The sequence below is a fragment of the Mesoplodon mirus genome (genome assembly GCF_964341445.2).
Source record: "Mesoplodon mirus genome assembly, chromosome: X".
In the NCBI taxonomy this organism is placed as follows: domain Eukaryota; kingdom Metazoa; phylum Chordata; class Mammalia; order Artiodactyla; family Ziphiidae; genus Mesoplodon; species Mesoplodon mirus.
Window position 1 is genome coordinate 103,017,671 of NC_138981.1, and position 12,966 is coordinate 103,030,636.

Consider the following 12,966-nt stretch of genomic DNA (forward strand, 5'->3'; position numbering starts at 1 on the left):
AAAACAATCAATGAATCAAAGAAGTCAAATGGAAAATTAGAAAATACTTTGAGATGAATGAAATGAAGACACAACATACCAAAACTTATGAGATGCAGCAAAAGCAGTGCTTAGTGGGAAATTTATAGCTTTAAATCTGTACATTAAAAAAAGAAAAATCTAAAATTAATCACCTAACTTTCTACTTTAACACACTGGAAAAGTGTCTTTTCCAACTAAACCTAAAGCAAGCAGAAGGAAGGGAATAATAAAGATTAGAGGGGAAATTAATGAAAGAGAGAACAGAAAAACAATAGAGAAAAATCAATGAAACCAGAGTTGGTTCTTTGAAAAGATCAATAAAATTGGTAAACTTTTAGCTAGATTGACTAAATAAATAAATAGCAAAAGAGAGAGGACTCAAATTACTAGAATCAGAAATGAATAGGGAAGTCCCTGGATGTCCAGTGGTTAGAACTCGGCACTTTCACTGCAGGGCCTGGGTTCAGTCCCTGATCGGGGAACTAAGATCCCACAAGCTGTGTGGCGTGGCCAAAAAAAGAAAAAGAAAAAAAAAAAGAAAAGAGGGGACATTACTGATGATCTTATAAAGATAAAAAGGATTATAAATGAATACCATGAATAACTGTAAAAGAAATTAAAGATTAAAATGAATGGAAAAACATCCTGTGTTCACTGATTAGAAGATTAACATTAATTTTTTTAATTACTTTATTTATTTTGGCCACGTCGCCATGAGGCTTGCAGGGTATTAATTCCCTGACCAGGGGTTGAACCCAGACCCTCAGCAGTGAAAGTGTGGAGTCTTAACCACCGGACTGCCAGGGAATTCATGATATTAATTAATATTATTTAGATGGCAGTGCTCCCTAAGTTGATCTACAGATTCAATGCAACCTCTATCAAAATTCCAGCTGATTTATTTGTAGAAATTGACAAGCTGACTCAAACATTCATAAGGAATTCGTAAGGAATTGCAGGAGATCCAGAATATCCAAAACAATAGGAGGGCTCGCACTTCCTGTTTTCAAAACTTTCTACAAAACAACAGTAATCAAGACCTTGTGGTACTGGCATAAAAATAGATATATAGATAAATGGAATAGAATGGAGGTCCAGAAACAAGCCCATCTGTCTATGGTCAACTGATATTTTTACAAGACTGCCAAGAACATTCAATGGTCTTTTCAACAAATGGTGCTAGGTGACTGGATAGCCATAGGCCAAAGAATGAAACCAAACCCTTATCTCACGCCATACACAAAAATTAACTCAAATTGGATCAAAAACCTAAATGTAAGAGCTAAAACTATAAAACTCTTGGAAACATAGGGGTAAATCTCTATGACTTCATATTTATTTATCAGATTTATGTATTCTCAGATGTGATGCCAAAAGTATGAATAACAAAAGAAAAATGGTTAAATTGTACTTCATCAAAATTAAAACCTTTTGTGCTTCAAAGAATACCAACAAGAGGGCTCCCCTGGTGGCGCAGTGGTTGAGAGTCTGCCTGCTGATGCAGGGGACATGGGTTCGTGCCCCGTTCTGGGAAGATCCCACATGCCACGGAGCAGCTAGGCCCGTGAGCCATGGCCACTGAGCCTGCGCGTCCGGAGCCTGTGCTCCGCAACGGGAGAGGCCACAGCAGTGAGAGGCCCGCGTACTGCAAAAAAAAAAAAACCCCAAAAAGAGTACCAACAAGAAAGTAAAAAGACAACCCACAGATTGGGAGAAAATATTTGTAAATTATATATCTGATATGGGCCTGGTATCCAGAATATATAAAGAACTCTTACAACTGAAGAACCCAAAGTCAAAAAACCCAATTAAAAAATGGGTAAAGGGCTTCCCTGGTGGCGCAGTGGTTGAGAGTCCGCCTGCCGATGCAGGGGACACGGGTTCGTGCCCCGCTCCGGGAGGATCCCACATGCCGCGGAGTGGCTGGGCCCGTGAGCCATGGCCACTGAGCCTGCGCGTCCGGAGCCTGTGCTCCGCAACGGGAGAGGCCACAACAGTGAGAGGCCCGCGTACCGCAAAAAAAAAAAAGGGTAAAGGACTTGAATAGACATTCCTCCAAAGATGACATACAGATGGCTAACAAGCACATGTAAAGATGGTCGTCATTAGTCATTAGGGAAGTACAAATCCAAGCCATGATGAGATACCACTTCACAGCTACTAGGATTGCTATTAAAAAAGAAAAGGGAAATAAGTGCTGGTGATGTGGAGAAATTGGAGCCCTCTTACATTGCTGGCAGGAATATAAAATGGCACAGCTGCTGTGGAAAACAGTTTGCCAGTTCTTCAAAAAGTTAAAGATAGCATTACTAGGGACTTCCCTGGTGGCACAGTGGTTAAGAATCCGCCTGCCAATGCAGGGGACACGGGTTCAATCCCTGGTCCGGGAGGATCCCCCATACTGCGGAGCAACTAAGCCTGTGCGCCACAACTACTGAGCCTGTGCTCTAGAGCCTGTGAGCCACAACTACTGAGACCACGCGCCTAGAGCCCGTGCTCCGCAACAAGAGAAGCCACTGCAATGAGAAGCCCGTGCACCGCAATGAAGAGTAGCCCTTGCTCACCACAAGTAGAGAAAGCCCGCGCACAGCAACGAAGAACCAACGCGGCCAAAAATAAAAAATTAAATTAAAAAAAGATAGCATTACTATATGACCCAGCAATTCTACTCCTAGGTGAATACTCAAAAGAATTGAAAAACAGGTACTCAGAGATATGTACACATTTTCAGAGCAGCCTTATTCACAATTGCCAAAAGGTGGAAAATAAAAAATGTCCATCAACAGATGAATGGAAAATAAATTGTGGTATATACATACAATGGAATATTATTCAGCCTCAAAAAGGAAGTTCTGATACATACTACAATGTGAATGAACCTTGAAAACATTATGTTAAGTGAAAGCCAGACACAAAAGACTACATATTATATGATTCTATTTATATGAAGTATCTAGAATAGCTAAATCCACAGAAACGGAATGCATATTGGCGGTTGCCAGGAGATGCTGGGAGGAGAGAATGAGGAGCATTTGCTTAATGGGTATGAGGCTTTCTTCTGGGGTGATGAAAATGTTTTGGAATTATATAGAGGTAATGTCACCAAACTGTTCCTTTTAAACCGGTTAATTTCCTGTTATGTGAATTTCACTTCAGTTAAAAAAATGTTTTAAAAAAGGTTAAACAGTTACCATATGACTTAGCATTTCCACTTCTAGGTATCTCCCCAAGAGAAATGAAGATGCACATCCACACAAAAATGTGTGTACATGAATGTATCATTACTCATAATAGCCAAAATGTGGAAACAACCCAAAGTCCATCAACTGATGAATGGATAAACAAAATATAGTATAACCATAAAATGGAATATTATTCAGACCCCTTAAGGAATATATTGATATACTCTACAATATGGATGAACACTGAGAGCATGCTCAGTGAAAGCAGGCAGTCACAAAAGGCCACATATTATATGATTCCATTGATATGAAATCTCCAGAAGAGGCAAATATGTAGAGACAGGAGATTACTGGTTGCCTGGGGGGATGGAGAGTGACTGCTAATGGGTATGCTTTTCTTTCTATTTTTTTTATTAGCAAATTTTTAAAAATTTTTAAAAATTAAAAAAAAATTTATTGGAGTATAGTTGATTTACAATGTTGTGTTAGTTTCAGGTGTAGGGTATTGTTTTTCTTTTTGAAGTATTGAAAATTTTCTCAAATTAGATAGTGGTGATGGTTGCACAACCTTGTGAATATACTAAAAGCCACTCAAGTGCATATTTTAAAATGGTGAATTATATGATATGTGAATTATATCTCAATAAAGCTGTTACAAAGAAGAGTACATGGGAGAGAAACAGAAGACATTAAGTATACATTATTCTTGGTTGGGCGAGAGGGAAGGAGAGATAAATAGCTAAAGAGGAAGATCAATGGAAAAAAAGCAAGGGAGTGATTATCATAAAAATCAGCATAGTGGTTACCTGTGTGTGTCATCTGGAGAATCTGGATAATGTGATGGGCTTCTTGAGTGTTGTCAGTTTTGTATTTCTTGACCTGGGTGGTGGTTATGCAAGGGGTTCCTATGTAACTACTTGTTATACTGCAAAGTTGTGTCTTACGTACTTTTCTCTATGTGCCTCTCTCTATCTCACTAAGTGGAACCACTTTCCACCTGGTTGCTCAGGTCAAAAATCTTGGAGTCACCTTGACTCTTCTATCTTACACCTCATATCTAACCTGCCAAGACAACTTGTCAGTTTTACCTTCAAACTACATTCAGAATCTGACCCCTTCTCACCACCACCTGGTTTGAGGCATGTACCATCTCTCACCTGGACAGCCTTTTTTTTTTTTTTTCTGGCTGCATTGGGTCTTCATTGCTCTGTGCTGGCTTTCTGTAGTTGTGGCGAGCAGGGGCTACTCTTCGTTGCAGTGCGCAGGATTCTCATTGCAGTGGCTTCTCTTGTTGCGGAGCACAGGCTCTAGGCGCACGGGCTTCAGTAGTTGCAGCATGCTGGCTCAGTAGTTGTGGCTCGTGGGCTCTAGCATGCAGGCTCAGTAGTTGTGGCGCATGGGCTTAGTTGCTCCGTGGCATGGGGGATCTTCCCGGACCCGGGCTCAAACCCATGTCCCCAGCAATGGCAGGCAGATTCTTATCCACTGCGCCACCAGCAAAGTCCCAACAGCAGTAGCCTTCTAACTGATCTCTCTGCTTCATCCCTTGACCCTCCTGCCCTGGTTTATTTTCTACATAGCAACCAGTTTCTTTGTTTTCTCCTTTGATCTGAAGGTGTTTCTTAATGAGATATAATCACATACAATGAAATGCACATACATGTACAGTCCAGTGAGTTTGGACAAATGTAGACACCTGTGTAACAAACACCCTGGTTAAGATATAAAACATTTCCATTATCCCCCGTAAGTTCCAGAAGGATCCTTTTTAAAGCCAGTGTTAGATATGTTAGTCCTCTGCTCAGAACCTCCCAGTGACCCTCCATGTCACTGAGAATAAAAACTCAAGTTTGTACAATGGCTCATAAGGCTGTACACAGTCTGCCCTCGCCCCCCCCCCCCATTACTTTTCTTATCTAATCTTAGAGTTCTTTCCTCTTCCTTCAGTCCACTCTGTACGGGCTCCCAAAACAGATAATTACATTTCTTCCTCACTGTTCCTAGGACGCGTCAGGCACTTTCCTGCCTCAGGGCCTTTTCACTTGGTGTTCTGTCTGGAATGCTCTTCTCCCAGATATCTGCTTCATTTAGGTCTCTGCTCAAATGTCACCTTATCAGAAGAGGCCCTCCCTGACCACCCTATATAAAACAACATGGCCCCCCACCCCGCACTCTCATCCCCTTACCTTGCTTCATTGTTCTTCATAGCACTTAGCTCAATCTATTATATATTATGCATGTATAATTCTGTTACTCTCTCTCATGTAAGTTCTAGAGTGCAGGGAGTTGAATGCTTTTGCTTTGGCTGTTATCTCCAGTGCTTAAAATCAATGCCTGGCATATAGTGGGTGCTCAAAAACTATTTATTAAATGAATGTCCACAGCCTCCGGTCTAGTCCAGTCTGCCATCATATCGTCTGGACTAGTGCACCAGCCTCCTAACTGATCTCCCTGTCTTGTGTCCGATCTCCACAATCCATTTCCCACACTGCAGAATTATCTTTTTAAAATTCAGATCTGATCATCTCACTTTCTTTCCTAAAACCCTTTGATGGCATCCCTTTGCCCTTCTGATGAAGTCCAGAGTCCTTAACATGACTTGCAAGGTGGCTGACTTGGCCCTGACTACCATCTGTCTTTTTCCTCCAGCATCCTGGTCTGCTTCGAGTTCTTAGCTGAAGCCAGTCTCTCTCTTCAGGTCCTTGGTGTATACTAACCCTCTGACTGTGATACTCTTCCTACCACCCCCCCTTTCAGGTCTCAATTTGAGGGTCATCTCCTAGGGGAGCCTCCTCTGAGCTCTTAGACTAGGTTAGCCCCTTCAGAGTCCAGCGGCAACTCATCTCTGCTGGCATGCTTTCTTTCCCCCCCCATATTTATTTTTTTTTGCCACACCACAAGGCTTGCGGGATCTCAGTTCACCAACTTGGGACTGAACTCGGGCCACGGCAGTGGAAGCCCGGAGTCTTAACCACTAGGCCACTAGGGAACTCCCTCCATATTTAATTTTTTTAAAATTTGTAGGAATAACTATTTGGCATGTTATGTTATGTTATGCTATTTGGCTATGTCTATCTTGTTTGCTAATATCCCGTATGCCAGGCATGGTGCCTGACAGAGTAGTTACTCAAAGAATATCTTTAAATGGACTAACGAATATGAATATATAAACTCTAACCCACTATTTATTTTTACATCTGTTTCCTGGGATCAGCCCAAATTCTAGTCAGATCAACAAAAATTTACTAGTCATTTGCCCTAACTGGCCTCCCTACCTTCCATCTCCCTGCCATCTATCTGATAGCCTGCAACCACAGTAACATTAAAAAAAGTCTGATTGTGTTCCCCTCCCCAAGTCTCTATCTCGTCATTACCAACAGAATATAGTCAAAGCTCCTCGGCTTGGGTTCAAGGCTGTGGCCCTGATCTCCTTTTTCAAACCTCTCTGGGTTTATTTATTAAGTGCTTATTATATGCCAAGCACTGGCCTGGTCACTAAGGAGTTCACAAACTAGTTGGGAAGACAGGTAGGTACATAGATTAACTTTTTGTGTGTGTGTGTGTGTTACGCAGGCCTCTCACTGTTGTGGCCTCTCCCGTTGCGGAGCACAGGCTCCGGACCTGCAGGCTCAGCGGCCATGGCTCACGGGCCCCAGCCGCTCCACGGCACGTGGGATCCTCCTGGACCGGGGCACGAACCCGTGTCCCCTGCATCGGCAGGCGGACTCTCAACCACTGTGCCACCAGGGAAGCCCTAGATTAACTTTAATAGGGCGTGATCAGCTCTATTACAGGGTCTGAGAGAACAGTTTCAGACAATGGATTGTAAAATGTCAGGTTCACAAGTTCAGTCTAGAACTGCATGTCCAATACGGTGGCTACCAGCCACATTTCAAGTGCTGAACAGCCACACGAAGCTAGTGTAGTGGCTGTCATACTGGACCGTGGAGCATAGGCCATTTCAGTCATCCATGGCCGGGGGGTTACCTATAGGTGCTTTAAGGAGAGCAAGGAGCATCTCCCATATGCACAGGCTGTGCGGCTACAGCTACCAGTCTCGCGACCCAATTCTCCCACTCCCACTGCTGCCCTCAACCCCCAACAGACACACCTTGGCTGAGGTGTATTTTGAAGTAGTACGCGCTCCCAAGACAGATAATGTATGAAAGTACTTTTGTAAATTATTAAGTGATGCAAAAATGTGCTATAATAAATAGGTCCAGTTCTTGCTTTCATCACAGCTTTGGTCACTTCAGGCAAATTCTAGCTCTTTTCTCGAACTTCTCCCATCCCCCAAATTTATGCTAAAGGGTTTTGAAAAGTATCTGTTACACACAGGCAGCATTTATACCAGGTAAAAATCCAGATTATACCTACCTTGGTGCTTTTACAAGCCATCCGTCCAGGACCCTACTTCACCACCCGCCTTTTACTCTCACTTTCCCTAGAAAGGAAGGACACAAATTAAGATTTCCAAAACAACAAAACATTTATTTTGAGATTTGAGAATAATGGGAAAATTAAGTAATGGGAATTGGACCCTCATCGGGGTCTTCTGGGAAATCGGAAGCACCACCCTCTTCTGCAGCTCTATGCTTCTCCAGTTTAGCAATCAATTCTTTCGCTGGATTGAAGACGCCATTGGTCTGCTGGTCACAGACATAGCAGCGCGGGGTGGTGCGGAAATGCTGCAGCGCACAGCTCTCGCAGAAATAATGCCTGCACTTGGTGACAACTGGGTTTTGGAAGGTCTGGCGACAGATGAAACACTTGAATGGTATTTCCTCCTCATCGCTTCCCACTTCATAGTTTTCGTCCTCGTAGACACCATAGCGACCCTCGTCAAGCTCACGTTCGATCTGCCACCCATGCTTGTAATCTGAACGGTCATGGAGGAATTTGCAGCTGTCTCCGAAGCCGCAAAAGCCAGTCTCCTTGTAGTCCTTACAAATGTCGGGCTGGTAATCCCAGCGCACGGTGGCACGCAGATGCTCGGGAGCTCGGATGGGGCCCTTCCTCACCATCCCGGAGGAAGCATTGCCCATAGACGTATCCTTAGGCTTCATGTATTTCTGATAATTATTGATTCCCCGATAGATCTTGTCATCTTCCTTGCCCCTCAGCTCCTCCTGGATCTTCTGGCTGCGCTCAAAGATGGCTTGCGCGTCACGTTCCTTCTCTGTGTCTAGTTCGTAGACAGCAGTCGCCCCCATATCCTCTGGCCCCACGGGTTTCGCCGAGCGAGTGGACTTATAGACAACGCCGAGGCTCTCGGGCTCGTTCTCCCCCTCCCCCTCCTCGCTACTCAGGTCGCCGTAAACCGCCTTCTGTTTACCACTGCCACGGGTTTTCTGTATCATCGGATTGTGGGTCGCCCGCTTCTTTTCCGGGCGGACCACAGTGTTACCTTCGTCACTGCTGCTGCTGCTGTCTCTGGACTCTCGGTGGCAGACCGGGCGCTTTCTGCGGCCTGCAGCCCCTTTTCGCACAGGCTTTTTGAAAAGAAAGGTGCACACCTGGTCTGTCGTCTTTCCTGGAGAAAGTTGCTCTGCCATTTTAAGAGTTTCGAGCTCCGAAACGGCTGTGGCCTGCTGGGTGGCGCGGAGCTGCTTCACGTCACTGCACGTCTTCCGCTCGACCGCGAGTCGGTGCAAAATCGGCTGTGGGGAGACGACTGTGGGTGCAAGAGTGTGCGAGAGCGCAGGCGCGCACCACTCTTGGGCCCTGCCGCGCCCCGTCGCTTCCTCCGGACGCATACGTGACCCCGCCCCGCTCATGCGCTGCCGCGGAAGTTACCGGAAAGGGATTGAAGCCGGGTCACCTTTAAGGAGCTTGGAAGGAAGTGTTTGGCCTTGGTAACGGTGTCGCGATGTGGTTCGAGATTCTCCCAGGGATCGCCGTCATGGCCGCGTGCTTATTCATCCCGGGAATGGCCACTGCACGCATCCACAGGTTCACTAACGGGGGCAAGGTAAGGCGGCTTCTCCGGCCCGGCGGCTGACTCCACCGGCTGGCGTTACGAAATGGGCGGTGGGGTCGGGAACCCGTTAGGACCCGGAGCCTCTCTCCGAGATGGGGAATACCGAGATCGGCCCTTTTTCTTTTTATTGCCTAAAAGTCGAGGCTTGCGGAACGAAGCCAACGGGAACCGTATTCTACTTTAGCAAGAAATAGCTGGTTGCTAGGTGAAGCGTGGGCAGGAGGGCGGAGTAGAGTTTTGGGGGCTGGAAAGGCAGGAGATTGAAAGAGGTAGGTCCAAACTGCTAGGCAGAGGAGAGAGGCGTCAATTACCCTTGGACCCACTCCCTCTGACCTCTGGTCTCCTTTCTTGCTGGATTTTGATTTCTCGCATCCATATCTTGGTATCTTCTTGTTTTTCACTTTTTTCCTAGCCTTTTTTTTTTTTTTTTTTTTTTTGGCCGCGCCGCGCGGCTTGCGGGATCTCAGTTCCCCGACCAGGGGTTGAATCCCGCTCGGGCAGTGAAAGCTCCCACTCCTAACCACTGGACCTCCAGGAAATTCCCCTTAATTAGGTTTTTACCTTGACATTTTTTTATCCTCCCACTTTCTCTTGCAAACCTTTAGGAACTTAGGTCATGCTCCTGTTTTTCACATTAGGATTGTGATTTTCCTCTCTAATTAGTCCTTCACATTATCTCTAAAGTACAGAGTATAAATGTATTTACTTTCTGGTTTTGTGATTGTCTTTCACTTGTGATCTACTACTGTTGTTTCTTCTCACTTGGGTCCCCAAAGGGAACAAGTAGTCATGACTTAAAAAAAAAAAAAAGAAAGGAGGAAAGAAAAAAATGATGCTGGTTAAAATAGAAAGTGTAAGAACTCATGGTTACCATCTTAACTCTAAAGTTTAGTGGTCTGATTTTATTTAGGATTCTGGTCTTATATTGTTAATTTGGTTTTTATATCAGTGATTCCATTTTTCTGGAATGTCACTTATTAATAATATCCCTCTATTGGGTCACTCATCTTTATAAACTACAATAACAGTTTCTTTTAATTGTAGGAAAAAAGGGTTGCCCATTATTCATATCAGTGGCATTTGATGGAAAGAGATAGGCGCATCTCTGGAGTTAATCGTTACTATGTGTCAAAGGTAAGATGGCTCTGACACTAGCCCATCTGTCAGAGTTGAGGTGCATTCTGGTTAATGTTTTGCCAAAGGTCTTACAGCAGACTGGGAAAATGCAAACTAAAATAGCACTGTCTTTTACATATTTAATGATCCTTTGCATTTCTTATTATGTGGATCATCTGCCTATATCCTTTCTTGTTCTGTTGTCTTTTTCTTTTTGATTTATAGGGCTCCTTATATATATATTAGAGATATTAATCTTTTGTCTCTTTTATATGTGGCAAGTATTTTTCCCAGTCTGCTGTCTTTTTTACTTTATGGTGGCTTTCATCAGATAGTTTTTTTTTTAACATCTTTATTGGAGTATAATTGCTTTACAATGGTGTGTTAGTTTCTGCTTCATAACAAAGTGAATCAGTTATACATATACATATGTTCCCATATCTCTTCCCTCTTGCGTCTCCCTCCCTCCCACGCTTCCTATCCCACCCCTCTAGGTGGTCACAAAGCACCGAGCTGATCAGATAGTTTTTAATCTTGATGTTCAGTTTATCATATTTTATCGTTCTGGATTTTGGGTTTTATATCTTGTTTACAAATGACTTTTGTACCCAAGATTCTAAAAATATATTTCTACAGTTTCTCCAAATACCATTACAGTCTTTTTTCCTTTTTTACATTTAGTGCTCTGACCTGTCTACAGGTCATTTTGGGGTATAATGTGAAGCAAGGATTTAACTTTAGTTTTCTCCAAGAAACAGCCAGTTGTCACAGTTATCTACATATGGAAAAGTCCATTTTTTATTTGAAATACCACTCTAGTAAACTAAATTTCCATAGACACATGGGCCTGTTTCATGAATGCACTCTACTCCATTGGTTTGCCAGTTCCTGCACCAGTACATTAAAGAATTACTATAATTTTTTATTTGATTGAATCATATGAAACTGCTGTTTTTGTGGGTCAAACATGGCCAAGCAGTAGCATTTTCATATGGTTCAACTTAATAGTATGTCTTATATATTGTAGGAATTCATCCTCATTATTCTTGTAAAAATTTTTTACTATTTTATACTTTCTCCTTGCTAATTCACCCTTCACAGCAAATCTAGGTAAATATTAATTCCATTTTATAGGTGAGAAAACAGAAAGTCAGTGATTAAATTACAGTATAAGGACTCAACCTATGTGATCTGCCTCTCAGTATAGTGCTATTTGAGAATCTAATCTGATGAACATGATGATAGATGTCTACTCATCTAGAGTGGTATTTCTCAACGTATGGTTCAAGAATAACCAAAAAAAGGGGGAGTGGGGGAGGCATTCCCTGGCGGTCCGGTGGTTAGGACTCTGAGCTTCCACTGCAAGGGGCAGGGACATGGGGCACGGGTTCGATCCCTGGTCAGGGAACTCGGATCCTGCAAGCCGCACAGCCAAAAAAAAAAAAAAAAGGTATGCCATCAGGATCACCTGGCATGTGAGATAAAATACAGATTCCTAGGACCCTGACTGGATCAAATGAATTAGGATTTTTACAGGGTGGCTCCTAGGACTATGCAATTTTAATTTCTCTCAAGTTGATTCTTCCTTCAATTGGAACAGAATACGTGGAATGTGTTATTTTAACCCCTGGAAGAAATGTCATCACTGATTACTCTTTTACTTTGTTGTTTCTGAAGTATTTGGTTGTAAACTGAGTAAGATAGAGTGGTCTTCTGAATAGTGTCATGCTTACAGGGCAAGAGTTCCGGAGTTGGGGGTCCCTGAACTTGAATTCTGGCTTTACTGCTTCCTTACTGACTTAAACAAGGGACTTTAAACCTCTCTGAGCCTCCATTTTTTTCACCTGTAAAAAAGTAGAATGGGGCTAATAATATCTTCCTGATGTTGGCTGTTATTTTATAAAATGGATTTACCTTACTGTCCTCTGACGCTGAGGGTGCTTTGTAGAAGGATCCAGGTGGTAAATAGTTGCTTTACTTTAGTTTTGATTGCAAGTGGAAGGGGGGGTTGTCTTTTCATATAAAGTGGTATGTTTGCTACTGTCAGAAAATGAAAATTAGGAGTCATTATAGGTTATAGGAATCATTGTAGGTTATAGTACATGTACATCTTTGACAGGAACAGAATTCTCACATTTTCCTTTTTAAACTGTTTTTCAGGGTTTGGAGAACATTGATTAAGGAAGCATTTTCCTGATTGATGAAAAATAACTCAGTTATGCTTGTCTACCCCTGCTAGAAGGTTATGCAGTGTATTGTGTTGCATGCAGTGTATTTTGTAGTGTGTAATAAAAATAAAACAAAAAAGTAAAATCAGAGGTTTTCTTTACTTTTTAGAATGGTACTACACAAGATCAAGCAGTCTACCCAATGTAGCTTTATCACTTTAAAAAAACTAAAGGCAACTGAGGCTTGTAAAATTATAGACGTAATGTACACCAAGTGCCGATCACTGTGCCTGGTGCCTAATGTGTCACAAATGGTAGTTCCTGCTATTGTAATATTACTGAAAACCATTGTTTCTTCAGAGATTGCTAGGAGAATACAGAAAAAGTAGTACTTTGTTTTTTTTCTAGTTCCTTTTCTGGGTGAATCCTATGTGCTTAAAATTGCAGACCGCACCTTCAACTTTCATGCACTCTGTATCCAGCACATAGTATTCACTCA

The 12,966-nt window shown here is 42.8% G+C and overlaps 2 protein-coding genes across 2 annotated transcripts; one reads left to right on the forward strand and one right to left on the reverse strand.

The window, feature by feature from the left end:
* Positions 1 to 7,673: 7,673 nt before the first annotated feature.
* On the reverse strand, positions 7,674 to 8,980 carry RNF113A (ring finger protein 113A; the record flags this gene model as incomplete). Its single annotated transcript, XM_082610849.1, has 1 exon — positions 7,674 to 8,980. The coding sequence occupies one exon, from the start codon at positions 8,978 to 8,980 to the stop codon at positions 7,724 to 7,726; it is 1,257 nt and encodes a 418-aa protein (XP_082466975.1). The 3' UTR covers positions 7,674 to 7,723.
* Positions 8,977 to 12,612, forward strand: NDUFA1 (NADH:ubiquinone oxidoreductase subunit A1). The gene is made up of 3 exons (XM_082610861.1): positions 8,977 to 9,174; positions 10,228 to 10,317; positions 12,460 to 12,612. The coding sequence occupies exons 1-3, from the start codon at positions 9,073 to 9,075 to the stop codon at positions 12,478 to 12,480; spliced, it is 213 nt and encodes a 70-aa protein (XP_082466987.1). The 5' UTR covers positions 8,977 to 9,072; the 3' UTR covers positions 12,481 to 12,612.
* The last annotated feature ends 354 nt before the right edge of the window (positions 12,613 to 12,966 follow it).

What these genes read in the sequence shown, in the direction of transcription:
- NDUFA1 (XM_082610861.1), top strand. Translation starts at nt 9,073, where the DNA reads ATGTGGTTCGAGATTCTCCCAGGGATCGCCGTCATGGCCGCGTGCTTA. An exon ending in GGTTCACTAACGGGGGCAAG is followed by an intron (nt 9,175 to 10,227) that starts GTAAGGCGGCTT and finishes TTTTAATTGTAG; the next exon opens with GAAAAAAGGGTTGCCCATTA. An exon ending in ATCGTTACTATGTGTCAAAG is followed by an intron (nt 10,318 to 12,459) that starts GTAAGATGGCTC and finishes ACTGTTTTTCAG; the next exon opens with GGTTTGGAGAACATTGATTA.